The sequence below is a fragment of the Haemaphysalis longicornis genome, unplaced genomic scaffold (assembly GCF_048455015.1).
Source record: "Haemaphysalis longicornis isolate Haplotype H1 unplaced genomic scaffold, Haemaphysalis longicornis Haplotype H1 scaffold_9, whole genome shotgun sequence".
NCBI classification, from domain to species: Eukaryota; Metazoa; Arthropoda; class Arachnida; order Ixodida; family Ixodidae; genus Haemaphysalis; species Haemaphysalis longicornis.
Genome location: NW_027526460.1, coordinates 32,575,038 through 32,596,798, shown reverse-complemented (window position 1 = coordinate 32,596,798; position 21,761 = coordinate 32,575,038). Strand labels below are relative to the sequence as shown.

Below are 21,761 nucleotides of genomic sequence, written 5' to 3'. Positions count from 1 at the left end.
CGTTCTTATGCGAGCGGTGATGTGTGTTAGCAGTGGCGAGATGCGTTTGACGATATATCTATTAGAACTTATTAGTAATGATGGATTCATTAATTAGTATCGTGACGATAAGGATCATTGGGGTGGAATATGGGGGTTAAGGAATAAAAATAAATTTAGGGCGATTAAGGTGTATTAGGGTGCTAAGGTATGAATTAAGATTCATTCAGGTAGACTAAATAAGTAAGCTAATTATTTACTAAGTAAGTAAGTAAGATAAGGTAAGTTAAAAGTAGTTTAACTTAGATTAAGGTGAATTAAAAAGGGTTATGTTGACTAGGGTGTATTATGATGGATTAAAGTGAATTAAGATGGAGTAGGGACGGCAAAATAGCGTGGCTTCTGCATCGACGGGTGGACGTGTATATAAAAGTGACCCGTCACAATAGTGTACCACCACTTTTTTTTTCTCCTTGAAAGCACGTAAACAGGCTCAAGTGTCCCGAGAACCTTTTGTGCCCATTACTTGTGGACAGCAACTCGGACACTCGTTTTGCTCACCTTTAATGGCCCTTGTTAGAGCGCTGGTGATGGCGTGTAAGCTGCTGTACCTGTACGGCCACAGCGTGGGGTCCTTCCCTTCGGTGCTGTAGAAGTAGTTGTCGTTGCAGACAGCTTTGTAAAAGTCTTTGCAGATGACGCCCTTCCTTATATGTCTCTCCAAGTACGTGGCTGCAAGATGCATCGTCTTTAGTCGCATTAACATTCCGCCATTCATTCAGTTGTCGTTTGGCAAACGCTTTGGGGATACAACGCGCCATCTAAGCCGCTTGTGAAGAGCTGGGATCAGAGCAGTCTAAATCAAACTGTGGGACAATCACTGGCGAAAAAAAAAAAACGCCAGTCTTAATAGTCTTAATCGCTTTTTTAAAAGGGTGTGGCTAAAAACCAAATACGAGCAGAGATTATGGGTTTAACGTTTAAATGGCAGCCTACACTTAGTTACATACCTCTATCTAGCATCGATTTTCTGCTTTGCCCAGTTTCTAGTTCAATCACAAACGTATAAAAACAGCAGCATGTCTTTCAGTTGTCTTGCTTCTTTTTACAGGCCAGAAAACGACGCTCAAATTGGGAGCTTAACGTGTCGAAGAAATTATCGGCTGCGATACGTGTCATGCTGTGAATATTTATCAAGTAAAATCTCGTCAATTCTAACTCGGTTAATTCAAACTTCCGCTTAATTCGAACTCACAACCTGATCCCGGCACAGTCTTGTACATTTTAATGCGGGAAAACTCCCGATAATTCGAACACGTCCGTATCCCGAATGCTTAAGTCGAACTGGAATTCCTTGGTTTCCATTGCACCTCGCAGAAGAAGTCAGCCCGGAGTGATTACAATGTGTTGCAAATCCAAATCAAACCAAATTTAATAGAGTTGCAAAACAACGAAACAGGAAAACAACCGCGCAGCGCGCGCTACGCTGCTGCGACAGCTTATTTCGTTTCCGCAGCGGGCGCTGCGCCACCAGCGCCACTGCACCGGCGCATGCCATTGCAGGTTTTCTTTGTGCCACGGTCGCTGGTCCGGGCTTGTGATCACGTGGCGTGCGCAACAACCATGCAGTAGCGCCTAATTCTCGAGAACGAGCCCAGAGGTGGCTTCTTTGTGTTCTGCCCGAGCAGCGTGGCGCGATTTCCACTCATTCCAGCGCCCGCCCGCTAACTGAAGCTCCGCTTAATTGGAACAATTTTTTGGTCCCCTTTGAGTTCGAATTAACGAGCTTTTACTGTATTACGCGGACGAATTTGGTTAAACGCGCACCACGAGTAATTGTGGGCCAGAAACGCCAACTCAAAGCTAAATATTTCTGAAAAACCTCTGTTTCCACTTCGGACGCCACATTTGTTAAACTGAATTCATTTGATGCAATGACACCGAAAAAGGTTACCTACGGGCCGCGATTGTAATACCCAACCGACGTCGGAACAATTTAAACAAAGATGCTATTCTTTTTTTGTGTGTTTTGTACCGAGACTTGACCTGCGTCTTACTTTGGGGAAGGCAGCTGATGTTTCCACTCTCGTCCTCGCATCCGGGTGGGTAGGTGTATGCATCCGCAGCCTCATCTGTAGAATTGAGTCAAGCGCAAAAAGATTTACATAGGCTATAGTTAACTGTAGTATAGTATTGTCATTGACAATAATGCGTCTAAAAAAGGGGAATCCATGCTCCACTCCGACCGTGTAAAACATGTGTACAGCTTTTGTGATGCAGAAGGAATAGCTAGTGGCAGTGTGAGAGGCTTTATTGCTTTAGAGTTGATAGGAGTAACTCTTGGGGATGTGAAACGAGAACACTATGTTAGAGAACAAACTCGAGGGGCCGCAATTCTTTCATTGCCTGCTTCTCGCACAACACTCACAGCGCGAAGCAGCATATTTTAAATGAAAAGGCAGTCGTGGACTTTGGTTCGCCATGTGGTGCGGTTATTTGACAACCGGTAGAGCACTAATTGGTCCCCTATGCGTTATTGAAAATCAAGGCAGGCCTGACACAGAAACAAAAAAAAATGGAGACGACACCAGCTCTGATATCGTCTCCCTTTTTTGTTTCTGTTTCAGGTCACACTCGATTTTTCAAGACGTATATTCACCCACTAGTTCATCTCTCCGTCTTGTTTTGGTTCATTTCCCGTACAATTATTGAGCGGGCTTTATAAGAGCTTATTGCAAGAGGACGGTTGCGGGTGCACCGTTAACTCAAAGTGGGCGCATATTGGCCATTTTTTTTTATTGCAGATTGTCGAAAATGGGTGTAAATTACCAGTGTTTCGGCCCAGGGATGTATTCCGAGAGCGGAGGGGAAGGCTGGGAATTCGAACCCTTTCCAAATTTTTTTCCAGGCAGCGCGTAGGCCAGACTTAGCGTTCCTTTCGGCCAAACTCCTCCCTTACTATAACCCTTAACCCCCTCCGAAAACTATTTCTGGCTACGACCCTGGCTCGTTCAACATTTATTCATACTGGGAGGCTATTGAAGCGAAGGCTAAAGTTCAGTGTGTTGCAATATTCGTATAGAAAAATAGCGCCTGGGCTAAGTCCAATTAAAGCAGTAATTGCGTTGCGACAACAGCTCCCTAGTGAACTCGACTGCTAAACATACAGGTACCACCTCTGTGTGATTGTCCTGGATATGTCCTAAGAAATTTCTTGCCCCCCCCCCCCCCAAATGAACTACTTTTGTTCAGCACAGACGATAACCATAATGATCAGTGTTATCATTATCATTTGTTATCATTGGATATGATACATGCTGGGTCCCAAATAAGGTCCGCACATCACTAACCCGCCAAACGACTAACTGCTAGCCTGGTGACTCCTAAATGAGGAAGTGAAAGCTAGTGCCATTGCTCTTGAATGATATGAGTATACAGATATGGAGTAATTCGCGAGTGCGCCTTTCGGTGAGGATGGACAATGTTGTGTTTGCAGTAAGCCGCAAGAACAGCAAGCAGCTTACCGTGGGAAGATTCGTTTATGGTTACCCCGGCACCTAGCGGGAAATAAAAAATGAAAGAACATCATCACGAGAAATTTCAGGCAGTACATTCGGGCGATTGAAATACAGCCATTCACCATGCTTGACAAAGATCTGGTCAGAAGGCAACAAAATGTTTTTCCGCATTTCGGCAGCGTTTGCAAATAGCGAGACCCGCATTTTAGGCGAGAACTGCCTCGTTTTTTTTTTTTTTTTTTTTTCAAATCACATACGATACGAGAGACCTCGTTCCTTCACGAATATGTCCTACCAGGATTCGAATGATTCTCGGTTTAGAGGCTTCGGTCTCGTGTGCGGTATGAAGGACGGTAGTCCGAAAAGTAGCTTTCAAGCGAAAAAATTAGGTGCCCTATTCGGCAAAATACCGGCGTTGTTGCCGTCCTGTAACAAATTGTAAACGAGTAACAAACGCATACGGTAAATTAAATGAATTAGCGGGAAAGAAGTATCGGTATCGAGCCCGCGTCTCCAAGGTAGGAGCCGTGTGCGTAACTTCGAAGATAATCAGCTTGTTGCCTGGGACGGAGAGAGATAGCCTAGTGCGTGGAGCGGTGATGTCATACCACGTGACAAGGGAAAGTGACGGCACGTGAAAATAACAGGTGCCTCCCCGCCATAGACATCAGGGATAGTGGAGAAACATTGTTCTCATCTAAAGGGAATACGACTTTCCAGCCATCTCAAAATGCTCAAAGCAATATGCGCGCACATTGCTCTAAAGCAACATGCGCCCGTGCGAATGATTTGATTGATTGATTGATTGATTGATTGATTGATTGATTGATTGATTGATTGATTGATTGATTGATTGATTGATTGATTGATTGATTGATTGATTGATTGATTGATTGGATTTATTATGGGGTTTAACATGTCGAAACTACACAGGTTATTAGGCGCGCAAAAGGGAAGGGTTCCTGATTAATTTTGACCACCCGGGGATCTTTAACGCGCGCGTGTGAGAGTATGTAATAGACCTAACAGCAACTACTTCAGCTGCGTTCACGCAATCTTTTTGAATTGACTCACATAAGCCGTCTTAAGTGCATGTCTGAGGTATTCAACCTTAAACTGTCTTCTGTCCGCGTAAGAAAGCCCAAGTTTCACCCGTCAATGTGGCGCGTTGCCGCATCAATACTGCTAGAACGCGCACAACGCCGGGGGCTGAGAGTTAGGAGTAAGGGTAGGCAGATTTGAGAGCCCCCTCAAAAAGATGCCAGCAATTTTTGTTGTGCGCAACAGTGTCAGTTCCAAAGCCAGACTCATAACAAGCACTGAGAGAGAGAGAGAGAGAGAGAGAGAATGCATTTAATGGTAAAAGCGAGGTTAGCCGAGCCATAGCGCGTAGCATGCTACGCCATATGAATGAACGAAAACATGAGGGTCTGTGAACTAAAATAAATAAATAAATAAATAAATAAATAAATAAATAAATAAATAAATAAATAAATAAATAAATAAATAAATAAATAAATAAATAAATAAATAAAAATAAATAAATAAATAAATAAATAAATAAATAACAAAACGAGGTGTTGCGCACGAGTGTTAAACCGCATTTACAGAGTTTGGAAAGCACATACACAGAGTTTCGAAGTTAAGTTGGTCACAGCACTTGTTCCAAGCCAGTACTACGCAAGAACACCAACAGAGCTTTGGTAGCCCGTACGGCCTGGCGTGGGTCCGACCAAGGGCCCAAAACTGCCCTTAGTTCAAGGCCTGCGTGGTGTGGCATACACAAAGATGTTACGAGAGTGCCTTGGCACTGTGAAATTTGGACAGGTACAGGTGACACGTTTGATGTCTTCTGTTACATGGCAAGTTGGACAGAGTGGTGAAGAGCCCTGCTGAATTTTGCAGAGGAAATGCCGTGTGTACGCCACGTTGAGACGTAGGCGATGCAATGCCGCTTACTCAAGCTTGCTGAGCCCAGGAGGCATCTTGAAGCTGCATTTAGGGTCAATGACATGCAGAGGCGTGTACTGACGTTTCTTGTCGGTCCAAATGCACCGCTGTGTCCTCCAGGCCATCGAATGTGCGAGGGTTGCCACATCCTTTCTTGTAAAAGGAACGGCCGGCGGTGGAACAGACAGGTTGTGGGCCGATGAGGCTGCAGTATCAGCTGCAACATTTCCGGCGACTCTGCAGTGAGCAGGAAGCCATTGCAGTTCGATGCTAGGCCGCTGTTGTGTTGCTTGGAAGTGCAGATGATGTATCTCCCATGCCATCTGATCTTTTGGTAGTGATTTTAAGTATACTAGAGCGGACCGGGAATCAGTGAAAAAAGCCCATTGAGTGGGTGGCGTAGTGAAAAGCAGCCCAGCGAGCTCGGTAGCCATTGTTGACGTCTTGTGGCTAAGTGGGACGCAAATGGTGGTTCGCGACGAGGGAATCCAAATCCCAATCGCCGAAGAGATACCCCTCACTGATCCATCCGTCTACACATGAGTATAGGCTCTATAGCAAGCACCGATATGATCTCCACCGCCTACACTGAACCAACGCTTCGGTATGGATACTGCGCGGACGTAACCTATGTCTTCTCATTTATCTCTCTCTCTCTCTCTCTCTCTCTCTCTCTCTCTCTCTCTCTCTCTCTCTCTCTCTCTCTCTCTCTCTCTCTCTCTCTCTCTCTCTCTCTCTCTCTCTCTCTCTCTCTCTCTCTGCCTGATTGACTCCCCACTTTACTCTAAAATTACGCGTTTGTTTTCGATTCGACAAATAGTGCGATGTGCTGACTTTAGTCCCCTTCCATTGCCAAGGAGAATTTAATAAACGGACTCTGCTCCCGCAGCAAAAAGGTTGTTTTTATTATAATGCCGAACAACCCCGTAAGTGGGATCGCAACTATTGGTGTCAAACTAAACAAACCATATTACGCAATGCTCTTGCAAAATCTGAGCAGAAAACAGATCGTAGGGTGGGCAGAAAAATCAATTTAAAGCTTGCCCAACGGGTCTATAACAATCTTTTTTTTCTTGCGCGACTTTGAACAAAAGTTTCGTTAATGTTTTTCTCGCAAACTAAACCATATATGACACGATTTTAACTTATCACTATTACTTCGCCATTCCTCCGACCATTCATAGCAGGAGTGGTGGGGAGAGTAATCTTACCGGGAACTTCCAGAACATCCAGCATAAGTTTCGAAGAAATGACGAGGTAGAGCCCGGCGAGTACGACGAGAAGGACGAATATGACGATGTCGCGGGTTTCTTGGCTGGAGAACAAATGGGCACAACGTAAGAGGATTGTTCGTATGCAACCAAAGCAAAAAGCGAAGTATGGCGCCAAAACGTCTGTCTCTACTAAGCCTAACATTCTAACAACTCGCACAAATAGTTGGAGTGCTCAAGTTTGTATGGGACATAGCCAGCTATCAAAGCTACTATACAACCGGAGCTTAGTTAATAAATTTGCAAATTTTCTTTCACTTGTCGCCACACATTCACCTCATATCGTTGGCGTGACTGAGTCATGGTTACTCGAGAACGTTTACGACAGCGAGGTAACACCACCAGGTTTCACTGTTCTTAGAACTGATCGGCGACATGGGAGAGGGGTCGGTGTTGCGTTATTTTTACGGTCTAACCTTCGATTTTCAGTACTCCCCAGCCCGCCTGACACAGAATCCGTTTGGTGCAAGGTCTTTTTCGGGAACTTTTCTATTACCTTTGGCGTTATCTATCGTCCGCCGTCATCGAACGTTGCTCAGATGCGTGCCTTAACTACGTTCATGCACGAGCGTACCTTGTCTTCAAACTTGATCTGTCTCGGCGATTTCAACGCTCCCGGTATTCTGTGGCCTTCTTTATCTCTCACCGGTTATGACGTGGAAATAAGCAAAGTTCTTTTAGATTTTTCTTTATCTTTTGGTTCGAAACAAATAGTCGAAGCCAACGCAAGAGGAGCCGCAGTTTTGGATTTAGTATTTGTTAGTCCCCATTTACTAGATAATGGCTATGAATGCGAGGTTACTGATGGCATTTCAGATCACATGGCTGTTCTCGTTTCCATACCCGTTCCGGTTCGCAACAATTGCTTTGTTTATTCTACATTTCCTGATTTTTCACGCGCCGACGATTCCTCCATTAACAATTATTTAAGCGATTCTTTTGACGATTTTGAAGAACTCTTTTTATTGAATGATGTCAATTCCTCGGTGGCTTCTTTCGAAAATATTGTTGCAACCTGTCTACAGCGCTTTGTCCCGCTTAAAACAAAAAAGAAAAATCCTCGCCTCCCTTGGATCTCGCGTGATATACTTCACCTGTCGCGTCGTGTTGCGAGGTTAAGGCGAGCAAAATGAAAAGGTGATCCCCTTAAAAACGCCGAATTTATCGAAGCTAAAGAAAAGCTCCGCCTCAAAATGAATTCATCCAAAGATTTTTACTTTAAGGTTACATTACAAGGTTTACTAAAAACTAACCCTAGGAAATTTTGGAGTTCAAATATACCCTCTTCAGTCTCTACTAATACTATCCCAGTTAACAATGTCCCGTCTAGTGACCCAATAACTATTGCCACTGCCTTCAATGAGCACTTCCAGTCAGTATTCATAACAGACAACTTCGCAATACCCGATTTCCCACACGAGTCGTATTACTCAATTGGCGATATACCCGTGTCTGTCGAGGGGGTTCTAAATTTAATTTTGCACCTAGACAATAAGAAATCCTGCGGTCCTGATGGAATTAACAATGCTTTTCTGGTTAGATATTGTGTTTGGACGAGCCGGTACTTGACTGTAATTTCTAATAAATCTTTATCTACTTCGACTGTACCGTCAGTATGGAAATTGGCAAAAATATTTCCCATGTTTTAATCCGGCAACAAGCAGTCACCTTTGAACTATCGTCCGATTTCATTAACGTCTCAATCATGTAAACTTCTCGAACATATAATTTTCAGTCATATTACGGAGTTTCTTGAAGGTAATAACATTTTGCGTAACGTCCAGCAAGGTTTTCGTCGCGGCTTTAGTACAATAACTCAGCTTGTTCAATTTACCCATGACATTGCCCACGCTCTAGACAAAGGAAATCAAATTGACGCAATTTTTATAGACTTATTTAAGGCTTTCGACACCGTTACCCACTCAAACCTTCTTCATAAACTTCGCGTTATACTTAACAGTCCGGCCTTAGTTGATTGGATTGCTAGCTTTTTACATGATCGCTCCCAGTATGTTTCGTTTAACTCCACAAACTCGTCGGTAGTACATGTGTCATCCGGAGTTCCCTAGGGTTCGGTCCTGGGGCCACTTTTATTCTTATTGTATGTAAATGATCTGCCTAATTATATATCCACAAACATCCGCCTCTATGCTGACGGTTGCGTGTTATACAATGTAATTAACAAGAATGATGATCATATTTTACTAAATGATTCTTTTGCTCAATTTTGCAGGTGGTGCCAGACATGGCAAATGAATATTAACTTTACGAAAACAGTCACTTTATCTTTCAGTACACGCAATTCCGTTTCTTTGTTTAATTATTCTTTCAACGGCTCTTCCCTACAGCGGGTGAACGAATATAAGTACCTGGGCGTCATCTTCACGCCTACCTTGTCTTGGTCAAGGCACATTGATTATACATGCAACAAAGCTCTAAAAACGTTAGGCTGCCTAAACCGTACATTGCGGGAAGCTCCACTCGAAACGAAATTAATAACATATAAAACGCTCATCCGACTCATCTTCGAATATGCCTGTACCATCTGGAATCCTTATAAAGTATCTGAAATTAACACACTCGAATCTGTTCAGAAAAAATCCATTCGTTTTATTTTTCGCCGCTTCGATTGGAGCTTTTCGCCGTCATCCCACCTTGCTACACTAGAATTACAACCGCTGTCGGAGCGCCGTGAACGGGAATTTCTTAAACTTTTACATATTCTTACGAATACTCCGCGCTACTCATTACAGAACAGCTATTTGTCACCAGATAAACTTAAATCTACTAGAAATAGCCACAAACTCAACCTTGCAACTTTTCATCCACGAACTAATCTATTTAAGTATAGCTTCTTCCCGCGAACAATTGAAAAATGGAATCTACTACCAGGTGAAATTAGGTCAATGCCTTTGGAAAAATTTCTGCAGAATTTAAATTGATTGCGTTCTGTCAGTATTGCATAATTTCAATGTCTTGCTGTACTTATTATCTATTATGTCTATACTTTATGAATAAGTGAATTTCAATGTGTTGTGTTTTTATCTGTGTTATTCTGTGCAGAAAATTGTTTTGCATTCTATGTACCAACCCACTCCTGCGATAGCCCAATTGGGCTGCAGTATGTATAAATAAATAAATAAATAAATAAATAAATAAATAAATAAATAAATAAATAAATAAATAAATAAATAAATAAATAAATAAATAAATGAGTATGGAAAGGTTTAATCGTATCAACCCGCGATACCTCAGCCCGGATACGCGGTAGGCCCATTATTTACTCGACCAGGAGTAATGCCTTCTAACTTTTAGGCCGCTCTGCTGCAGCCTTAGAAGTGGCCTTAATGGCCGTCACCATATACTCTTTTTTAACGCGAAAGGGTTTAATTCCCGGATACACGAAAATTTCGCAAACGTCATATCCGTCACGGAAGTGACGCCAGTACAACGAAGCAAGCGGCCTGTAAAGGGTGCACTCCTGCACATAGGGTCTTCTTCAGGGGAAGCAACTTTTAGTACTAAAGAGTACCTTATACTTAGGGTTGTTCGTTTTCGGGTTTTATATTTAACACGAAATTGTTTTCAGCCGCGATATCCCAAGATTTCACTGACGTCATATCCGTCCCGAAAATGACGCCAGTACACCTTTGCCGAAGCGACCCGCCAGCAGGACGTCGCTCGCCAAGCACACCCACAAGACAGCCACCGGCCCTCAAATCATGCTCAGCTACAGATTTCGCTGCACATTTCACTTTCGCTTGTTACTGATCCTTATGACGGAGGAATCAACCACAGATTTTTTTCTCCATATACTATAGACGCTCTTTTGCTATGTACTATAATACTCTTTTTCCACACACTATCAAAAAACGGTATTTTCCAAATACTATTTTTTTTTATATATAATATTGAAGCGTGGAACAGACCGCCACAGGAGATTACGCAGCTGAACTACGCCAGTCAGTTTTTGAGGGCCGCATCAGTTGTGTGATCGGCCCACTGTAGCACCTGGGCGGGTATTTATTTTGACATTCCTGTGTTGGATGATTGTCTACACCTTGATAATTGGCAATATTAGGCCTGTATTCGCATGTACAATATGTGTTATTTTTTGTGTGTACGGCGTGTCTTGATTGCATTGTAAAATTGTAAGGCTGAAAAAAGCTCTTGAGGGGATCCTGTAGAATGCACACTGAATTATTTCAACCATCCACTCTATAACGGCCCAAATACCCACAGTGTTAGCTATGAATAATTAATTAATAATAATTGATTAAAATAAAATGATACTGCTTCCGTTTCTGAGAAAGCTAGGGGAAGCTCTGTATCAACTGGAATATTGCCCATGATATAAAGTTTTCTCTGTGCCTGTTGTAGTGTCTTGACGTTTTCGTTTCGGACATAGGATGGCCTATCACCATCATAGTTTTCCTGCATGGTCGAATTTTGCGACCTGTGTGCGCGTGCGAATGCGGGCTTGGGGGCGCGCGTGCGCGTGTGTGCGCGTATGCGTGTACCGCATGCTCAGTGCGCATGCCTCAACTTCTCTAAAAGATCGATTTCATTCATGAACTTCTTCGTGCCGTCAAAATGTAAAGTCGGTGTGTTCGCTAATGTCCCTCATTTCTTAGAGCACTGCTTCACTGTTTAGCAGCAGTGCTACGCGGTGAAGTTGTACTTCCAGAATCCACTCACAAGCGTCTCCCGAACTTCTTTTGGAGAATCCGGACGAGGGCAGGAAGAACAGCCTCACTGCAAAAGAGAGAAGGAACGGAGTCGGACGCGAGAAGTTGTAACATAACCACACTAGAACGAAAAAAATCAGTCAATCCGCTTTTCAACCGGAACAAACGCAGTAACACGGTAGCGGTAATCTGGGGCCCGTACAGAATGTCGCAGCGGGGATGAGCAACGCGTGGTAGATCTAAACAGAAAATTTCGCTTTATTGTTGTACGCTACGGAAAGATTACCGTCAACCCCCCTTCATTTTTTTTTTTTTCTTTGGCGCGCCTTTTTTGAAGCAGGATTCTCCGCATGGTTTCTGCCTGAAGATAAGGAAAGCCAGTACGATGGCTTGGTGGGCTATAGTAGACCCTCGATAAACGGAACTTCAAGGGACCGAAAAAATTAGTTCCGTTTAACAGGAGTTTCGTTTACTGAGATTGATGTGTGAAAGTGCAAATTTATGTGCGTGGAGACTCTTAATGCCATTTCACTCTAAGCACTAGAAGGTGAATGTAGCTGACAGTTTTTGTGAAAGCAAGAAAGCTACAAGAGGTTTAGACCCAGCATTCACAAAGTTGATTTGACAACAATGAGTCACTGTGCACTGCAAAACGCATCGATTATTTTTATTCGAGTCCTTGCCCCTGCATCTTCGTGGAGGCTAGAGGCCTTAACTTCGTGAGGGATCATGAGCTCCCGAATTTATAAGATGGCCACCCGGTAATACAGCCCGAATAGCGCCACGATGGCACGAACAAGGCGGCAGGAGCTGAGCCCTGTAACATCGGCGTCTTCAATGAAGACCGAACGACTGGAATAAGAACTGCGATGTTGCATTCGTTGCGCTAACACGGCTGGTCACTAACGAGATGAGGCTTACGAGGTCAATGAGGCAAGAAAAAACATGGAGGAAGCAAAAACAAAAACAAAAACGAAACAGCCGGAACCGTAAAAAGCTGATTCTCATGCCAATGGGTTTCACAAGAAGTTCCATTTCTGGTTCCGTTTACACGGTGACGCTGAAATTTTAGTTCCTATTACCGAGAGTTTTTTTTTACGTTATCTGAATACAAAACCAACCAACTTAAGGGCTACTGTTCTGTTTAAGCGGCAATTCCGTTTAAGCGATTTCCGTTTATCGAGATTCAACTGTACTTGGTAATGCGTCTTTAAACAGCGGTGTATCAGCGCTTTAAGACAAGGACACAAAGAAGACAGAAAAGACACTGCGCTGTGTCCTGTCATCTTTGTGCCGTTGTCTTAGTGTACTGTAACATCAACGTTCAAAGAAAGCCGGCTATTTCTGTCGTCTGTATGACACTCAGATTTCAAATTAGCATCAACTATCGCTTTTAAGAAAAACTGTTTTGACGAGTACGTGCGGTACTGATATACTAACCGAAAGAATTATTTTATTACTACAGAAAACACGTGAAAAACATGCCGGCGCCTGTGGATTCTTCAACCACAATCGCCGCGGTGGCTCAGTGGCTAAGGCGCTGCGCTGCTGAGCACGAGGTCGCGGGTTCGATTCCCGGCCGCGGCGGTCGCTTCTCTGATGGAGGCGAAAAGCATAAACGCCCGTGTGCACGAGATTTCGGCGCAAGTTAAAGATCCCAAGGTGGTCAAAATTAACCCGGAGCCCTCCACTACGGCGCGCCTTATCGCCTGCGTTGCGTTGGCGCGTTAAACACCACAATCAAATGCATTCTTCAACCAGACGTTTTCGCGGAAGCAAGCGGAAAAAAATGTCATGTTTAAATACACTTTTGAGAAGTAAAGCACCAAAACCGTATATTGACTGTTAACAGTTGATGCTAATTTAATCGCAACAACTTGTTTAAATTCCAGGAATCTTATTACACGTCCAGGAATCCTTCAGTTACCGTCACCTGTTTTAATAACAGTAACCATGCTAAATTCATTTAAAAGCGTATTTGTTGGACATCTCTTCAATTACACCTAAAAGTGACGCTCATTCAGCACAGTTTTTCGAGCATCGACGGGCTTTCCAATAAATCGGATTAGTAGGAAGCGCATGGTTATGGGAACTGATAGTTTTAATGCATCCACGCTACGGTAAATTACATCACCCTCTCTACCAAAGGCGTTCACAACAATTTCTTAAACCGGTTCCAAAACGACTTGAATCTTAGTTTGAAAAAGGCAGTCGTTCCAGTTCGAATAATCGCGAAGTGGCATAAGCGTATCATACGTTTTGAACATGCTCGCATAGAACGATAGTTTACGCGACGTTGACGGCAATAAGCTTCTAACGGTTACGCACAAAGGGCTACCTTCATTCATATTTAATCGAGCACTCACGACGATTTGCTCTGTACTTGATTCCCTGCCATACACGCGCCCAGTCCGCAGAGTAGCCATAGAAAGGTTCCCTCTCCATTCTTTGGACCCGCCATGGTGGTTCAGTGGCTACGGCGCTGAGCTGCTAAGCCCAAGGACGCGGGTTCGGCCCTGGTCGCAGCGGCTTAGGCGAAAAGCAGAAGCGGCCGCGTGTCTCGATTTCGATGCACTTTATGGATACCAAATTCATCAAAATTAAACAACCAAAATATTTTTTTTTATTTTTTATCTTCATTTTATTAAAGAGAAGTCCCAAAGAAAAATCACAACCCCTTTCTCAAAAGCAATGGTTGAAACGCGACGCTTACTCCCATACAACTTCAGTGAAAGTCGAAGTCCCGAATCCAAATTGCTCGACCGTGTACGAAAGGAGCAAATATGACAGACGTTGGCTTCACAACGCGACAGACCCAGGTTTGACTCCGACCACGGGAAGCGTTTTTTTCTTTTTTTGAGACGCTTGATGTCATCATCGTGTTGTGAAACCCACTTCGTATGTTGGTTTTCCTGCGGTTCGTATTGGTGGCGGTACAGTCACCGTAAGTGCGACATAAAAAGCTTCGCTTTAAAAGGAGAAGAAATTTGAAACGGCGCTCCTCACTCTCTGTAGACGGACGACCTCCTGAAGGCTGAATCGGTGAAGGCCTGGGAAGAGTGAATAGTGCCGGTGTCGGAGGGGTGTTGATCGTGGAAGGGCCTCACAACACCGCGAGGCTGGTCCTCAGCATCGTCCGCTTTTCGCGCTGGCGAAGCCTGCCCCGAGGCCGTATTGTATGCCTCCCCAGACAGCGGCGCACTCTCGGCCCGGTTCTTAGCTAAGACCGGCTTATTTTCTTCGGACGACATATTCGGTAGTCGAAATGCTGCATCAAATAGGCAGAAAAGGGGGGAAAGTGGAACGGATGAACCACACAGCAACATACGCAAAATTCTGGGCAGAGAAAGTTGAGGTTTACTCTACGAAACTAAATTCTGTAAATTCCTTGCACATTCGAGTTGAAGCAGGTCTTGTTGCGATGCATGCATTATTGCGACTGTGCCGCCGGAGGAGGTTGTCTGAAAGAAAGCTATGAAGGGTGCTAGGTCCTTCTCACGCGTAGCATTCTTTGCCGAGTAGTACCCCCAGCAAGGACCATGTACCACCCTGCCTTTCCACAAAAATGCAGATATCGTGGAAGGTTCACCTGAAATTGTTGTAATAGCGTAAACGGACATAGGTGGTCGAACAAAATTTTGAAACAATAAAAAAAAGTAAGAAAGAGAAATTATGAGAAGTGGCGAACCGTGCAACGCCCTGCATTTTCACAATAATGCAGACATCGCAAAAGTTACAAATGTAATCGTTATAATAGCGTAAATTGAGATAATTGGCGAATAAGATTGTGAAAAACTAAAAAAGAAAATATTAAAAATTATAGAAAATGTAACAACACAATAATGCAGATTTTACGGAAGTTTCACGTGCAATCGTTATATTAGCGTAACTGGAGATAATTTGTCGAACGAGTTTTTAAAGCACTAAAAATAATTAAATAGAAAAAAATGACGGAAAATGGTGAACCGTGTGACGCCCGGCATTTACACAATAATGCAGATTTGGCGATAGTTCCAAATGTACCGTTATAGTAGCGTAATTAGAGATAACTGATACAACAAAATTTGAGAAAACTAAAAAAATAAGAAAAAAATATTACGGAAAATGGCAAACCGTATAAGCCCTGCATTTCCACAATTATACAGATTTCGCGAAAGTTCAACACCCGTAATCGTTCTATTAGCGTACATGGAGATACTTGGTCGAACCGTATTTCAAAAAACTAAAAAAATATTAAGAAATTAAAGAATTAAAGAATTACAGAAAAGGGTGAACCGTGTAATAGCCTGCATTTCCACAATAATGGAGATTTCGCGAAAGTTCCACCTGTAATCGTTGTAACAGTGTAAATGGAGATAATTCGTCCGACAGGATTAGCAAAACCCAAAAAATTCGCTGTAAAGAGTTCACACTCAAGACAAGCGGCATAAGAATGCTTTACATTAGAAGAAAATTTCCGCAGAATGTTCTTATTTAAAGTTTACCCGCGAGCTGTTTTCTTAATCAACTCACCTACCCCTCGTCCTCACTCTCTAACCGACGTGCAGGCAGCTGGGGGAGTCCGCTAAACGAAAATAGACAGGAAGTAATGAGAGGAATTTTAAAGCGCTGACTCTGTAAATAATATCTCCCTTAAACTTTTCAAGGAGAAATACTGTACGAAGATACGCCTTTTTTTTTTTTACTTTCCTTAGCTCGATTTATTCTTTTGCTTAGAATGTCCAAAGCAGATATAAACCCGCCATTTTTCTCGCCTAATTAGACCTATGACTTGATTCTACGAAAGGCGCTCTCTCCGTTTTCTTTCTGCCGACGCAGGGCCAGGCTGCGGTGGCCGACGCTGCTGCGTTCGGGACACCGCCCCGCGAATTCCAGGTAACGGCTGGCAGAATCTCTGGTTTCACCCTTTCTAGAGCCACGTGTGTGAAGCAAGTGAAGTCGAATGGGAAATTGTTTTGGGTGTCGTTTAAAGTTTTGCTTTCCAACCACCTTCCCAGCGTGGATTGGAGCTAATTTTTTAAGGCGTCTTCATGTGATTCCGCTGCAGGTTATTTCAAAGCTCATAAATACATTAACCGGAATCAGACACGTTCATGTCACATTTCTAGCAAACCTCAATGTTACTGCAGTCCATAAAGTCCGGATGTTCGAAGTGCGAGCAGGTGAAGGAAGTAGCAAACAATAGAAAATGGCGCTGTGACAAACTGGTTAGCTTAGAGTTGCGAATAGAGCCGGTCACTTGCATCCTGAAGAACTCCTAACGCTAGCCACGCGGAGTTCAAATGGCGCGTGTTCTCGAACACAGCGAAGCGCCACAAAAAATTAGCCAAGCGAAACACGCGGCATACGCATTGCATCCAGCCAAAATCTTCTGCTTCTCCACGTAATCGGCTTGACTCGTGGACTAGGCTTTGACATTTCCGGTAACGCGGGATATGTCAACAATCCGGACGCGTGAGATTTCCACTTAGGAGCAGCTTCGGCAGGAGAAGCCCCGCTCTGGCTTTTGAACGACTTGGAGGACGCGTCTTCCACTTGGGAAGAAGGCAGGTGACGTAGCCGAGTGAGGTCACATACGTGAGCTACTGAGCATGCAATTGCTCACCTTACGAACGGTAGGCGTCAGTTTTCTGTGTATTTGAAGCGAGACCAAAAATGAGCTCCGGCTGTCAGTCTCGTGCACACGAAAAGCGCCTCTTCTTCTTTGTCTCCTTTGAGGTGAACCGCCGCGTGAATTTTTAGGTTCTTATCTTCATTGCGCAATGTCTAGAGGGGAGAGGGGAGGGGGCATACGCGCGAACCGATTATGGAAGAACACATGCAATATCTTGAATGTTAAACTAATTTTCGCCACGCGGGAGGAAGCAAAACAAGTTATCGGACTTTTGTACTTTGAATATCGGCACGAGATCCTGCGTTACAGCGCGTGCCAATGCATTGATTCACGAATGCACCTACCAAGCGCAACAGGCGCAATAATAATTGCAAAAGAGAGGATTTCTGTAGTTTTGTTTCTCCAGATGCTGAATAGAGGCGTATTCTTAGTAAATAAATATCAATGAAGGAACATCACCTTTCTTGTGCGGTTGGCACGATTACCGATCCACTAGGCTATCTGTGGCCATTCGCGGCTTCTAACTCAAGAATAGCGTAGAAGCGCACACGCACGTATAATCATCATCATCATCGTAAGAAGCAGCAGCATCACTAGCACCACCTATAAACAACCAGCGAGGAGCTCCTCGACCAGAGCACCCTGTCTGGAACTTCAGGCGAATGTATGAATGAAACTCTACTTCAGAAAACATTGGGGGAAGGGACACTTACGCATATTGGGCGGTTGCGACAAGCCGACAATGGGAGCCCCCGAACCACTATTGTAGCGTGAGCTACAATTCCCGAGGTTGAGCAGTTTCGCGTGGATACTGGAGAGCCGTGCTGCGCATGCGCCAGGAGCAGTACCGTCTCACGGCGCACAGCTGGTGCGCCGGAGCCATCACCGTCGCCGCCGCGACTGGACTGGACTGGACTGGACTGGACTGGACTGCAACAGGACTAGACTAGACTAGACTAGACTAGACTACTAGACTAGACTAGCGGGGAGTGGAGTGGAGTGGAGTGGAGTGGAGTGGAGTGGAGTGGACTGGACTGGATTGGAGTGGACTGGACTGGATTGGATTGGATTGGAAATCTTTTTAGCAGCAGTAAGCATGATAATCAGCTAATCCTAGACAAACTGGAAACCTAAGGATAACCAGCTGAACCTTAGCTCACGCTACGTATATCCTGGCATAGCCGAGCTAAGCCACTGCTAATTTTTAGATGCGACTGCATCTCATTCACTCGCATTGTCCCTCCATACGGCGTTGTTGTTGTCCGTCCACACCCGTCCCCCATTCTCCTCGCCGTGCGAGCTGCGCTCTCCGCCGCTCACCCCCTCTCCTCTCCGATAGCGAACACTCTCTCGCGAGGGTCATTGGATCGGATTCGATTGGCTTGGCTTGGTTTGGCTTGGCTTGGATTGGATTGGATTGGATTAAAGTGGATTGTGTTAGATTGTGTTGCGTCATAGCCGCGGCAGGGGGTTCACGGCACGTTTCACGCGATGGGAGAATCAACCTAACGGAAACAACAACGGAACCCCCTATGCGTCGCATCTACACAGGGGTTCCCGCTAGGGGAGGTGGGAGTAATTTTTGTTTTAAAGCAGGTTTGGGGAAGAGCCTTGGCTCTCGTAGATCATCAGCGCTTGTTTAAAAGGGCTGTCGACGCGGCCCAAGCTCAAGGCATCCATAAATTAGGACGCCCCTCTGAAGCCTTTCCCCGATTTCATAAACTGTGTCCTCTCTATCTGTCTTGGGGGAAAGAGGAGCGGGAGGGAATAGGGTGTCACAACTCCAATCGTAGCCCCAGTGTTTCAGTAGTGACTGCCTCGCACATTTGGCCAGTTTACCTTTATTGTTTTAGGCATTCTTAAAGACCACGGTTTTGTCATTGTAGTTAGCTTTATTCTTTTCTCGCGCCTCAACTGCCCATCCTTTAGGGGCTGGGGCTATTGGCGTCTCCTGTCGCCGTCGTCGTTCTCGTCGTCGTAATCATCGTCTCATTTGGTCATGGTACTAAAACACCGAGAAACTCGTTTACGCCTCGCGCCAGAACATAACGCGTACAAACATAATACCGGGACGCCCGTTTACGCCTTGCGCTAGAGAGCTTCGTGCTTCAAAGACACGAGACTTTCCCAGCCAAGCTGTATACCTCCGCCCCCTAGTGGTTTTTTATCCGCTGGCAAAAACGCCGAGGCGCCAAGAATGCACTTGTACACTGCATGCTTCGCTCCTACCCAGGTTTCACGTCAGTGGAGATGGCTCGAGACTTTTTTTCTATCTACACTTTTTTCTTTCAATTCCCCCTTTCCCACTTGCAACATGTAAGGTACCCAATCGGACCGCTCTTTGGTTAACCTCAATGCATTTCCTGTTAAGCCTTATCCTTCTTACCTTCCTTTCTGGCTTGGTTCTTTCTAGCAGGTCTAGCTGGCCCTGCAGAAGGGCCAGAGCACCCTGCTTAGAGCTTCAGGCGCGAAGGGAAACTTTTGATCAAGACCGTCTTCACTAATAACAATGAATGCCTTCTCGTAATCTAGGGGACCTTTCAGCTTACGTACAACCTGTAACTCCGGAAAATGAAATAGCTGCTACTTTTCAAGGTCACCATCGATACTGGGTTATCTCGATTGCAATGCTGACGCTTAAACGACTGCACCACTGTGGCACGATGCAATGTGATGTGCCGAAGTCTTCTCAGTTGCGGTTGTGCTGTCTTCATGTGTTCCTGTCCCCGTTAATTTGCGCGCAGTTTTTTTTTTTTTTTTTTTTTTGAGATGCATTAAACCGACGTCCGTTCGGAAAGCATGTACACACGTGCTCACTCAAAAATGTTGAGGCTATTCTTTAAACATTCGCTTAGATATTTTAGACACCCGCCCACAGTGCAATATTGCCTGGGACAGCTACCACCTGTAAAACAAGTATTTTGTGCATAATAAGAATTTTCGGCCTGCCGTAAGAGCAGCGCTAGTATTGAACGGAGAATGTAAGATGAACGTATATTAGTTTAGTTTTTGGTAAGATGACACATCACCACCCCTCTACAAAGGGTATACCAGTAGTTATTAGATTATTAGAGCGACGAGCAAATGTTTCTTTTGAACACTGCGGCCTCACCTAGTAGGGAGACGAAGCTAAAGTTTGCGGAGTGGGGCAGCGCTGATTTTATCGCGAAGCGATGGCGCGTCTTTTTCCAGGAGTAACGACCTGTAAAAAAAGAGGGACAGAGACAACGACCTGGAAAAAGAGAATGGACGCGAAGAAGTTTTTAGATATCTACAGGATCGGGAAGCAGGAGATCACAAGAGAAAAATTCTTCGGTAATACCAAAGGGAGTTCATTGCTTTTTGAAGCCCGGGAGGGTTGCTTGCGGACAAAAACGCTTATCCGAGAGCCGGTACAGGAAGAACTGTGCGCAGGATGCTGCAGGGAGCCAGAAACCTTGCGACAAATTGTAACGGAGTGCAAAAGTATCCATCCGTCCAGTCCTCGGTGACTTCCGGAAGCCCTTGGCTTTACCGTTAAGAGAAAAGGGAATTGGACAGCAGTAGAGGTTAGTAAAAGAAGGTTAGAGTGTTGGTGGGAAAAGAGCAGAGAACAATGTGGGAGCACATGTGAACAAAGAAGTCAGACTAGCACAAAAATTTCATAAAGGTATTTATTTTATTTTAGTTCATTTTATTTTGTATTTTTTGGCAAAGTGATTGTACAGTGACGTTACGACTAAGGCCGCTGTGCAACACTACCCCGTTACAAAGTGGAATCCGCTAATCATGATCATCAGCGGGGGCGCGTCTTTTTCCAGGAGTAAGGAGGGTTCCCGCCGCGCCTTCTATGTGCCCGGTTGAGTGGCTCATGCAGCCGATGGCCGCATTGTTCGGGTTCCTGAGAAGTGGGGACGTGTGCCTCAGGCGGTGCGGGGAGACAGAAATGGATACAGGATGCGACAGCGTGCACACCGAGCTGCACGTGCGGTTGTCAGACGGGGCAGGCGGGCCAGCGGTCGACTCCCTCAGTTCGGGAGTGCGGGAAAGAGCGGACGATCCCGCAACGGTTTCGCGACGTCGAAGGTGACAAAACTGAAAGCCAAGGCAAACCTCCAAAATTATTGCGTGGTCGGCTGCCACAACAGTAACAAGAAGGCGAAAGAGAAGAAACCATCCGTGAAATTCTAGTATCCCTGCAAAAGCGCACCAACTGGCAAGACGGCAAGCATGGATCACTGCGGCTCGAAAGGTAAAATACGCTGGTCATTTCCTATCTTTCCAACTGGGAGATAGTGTTCTAAAAGTATCCCGAGTCACCCCCCTACATTTTCGTAAAAAAAATTAGCAGTGGCTTAGCTCGGCTATGCCAGGATATACGTAGCGTGAGCTAAGGTTCAGCTGGTTATTGTTAGCATTCCTGGTTGCCTAGGATTAGCTTGATTATCATGCTTACTGCTGCTTCAATGACACACACACACGGTGTACGCATTATGTGACAAATGTATATTTATCAAGCGGCTTCGGCGCAGCGTCACCTATCGCCCCAGAGCTAACCTGATTCCACGGGCGCACGCCGGTGTTCCTGCGACGCACGAGCCATCGGTTCCACACCCGGCCACCCCTCGCTTGATCATCAAGTGGACCGGGACGCCACTTCCGCAACGGAGGTCGGCGAAGACGCTGGACGCGTGGGGTGTGTGAGAGACGCCGGGCAGCGAGCAACGTTCTGTGCGCCGTGTCACCTCACTGCTCCTCGCGC

At 45.0% G+C, this 21,761-nt stretch overlaps 1 protein-coding gene across 1 annotated transcript in view; it reads right to left on the bottom strand.

Annotated features, from left to right (window-relative positions):
- Window positions 1-21,761, bottom strand: part of LOC144153134 (uncharacterized) — a 99,844-nt gene that overhangs the window by 66,031 nt on the left and 12,052 nt on the right. The window contains exons 6-11 of the mRNA XM_077684788.1: window positions 14,413-14,674; window positions 11,417-11,473; window positions 6,659-6,762; window positions 3,504-3,536; window positions 2,037-2,111; window positions 541-711 (exon numbers count right to left, since the gene is read on the bottom strand). Coding sequence (XP_077540914.1) covers window positions 541-711; window positions 2,037-2,111; window positions 3,504-3,536; window positions 6,659-6,762; window positions 11,417-11,473; window positions 14,413-14,674 — 702 coding nt within the window. The remainder of the gene's footprint in view (window positions 1-540; window positions 712-2,036; window positions 2,112-3,503; window positions 3,537-6,658; window positions 6,763-11,416; window positions 11,474-14,412; window positions 14,675-21,761) is intronic.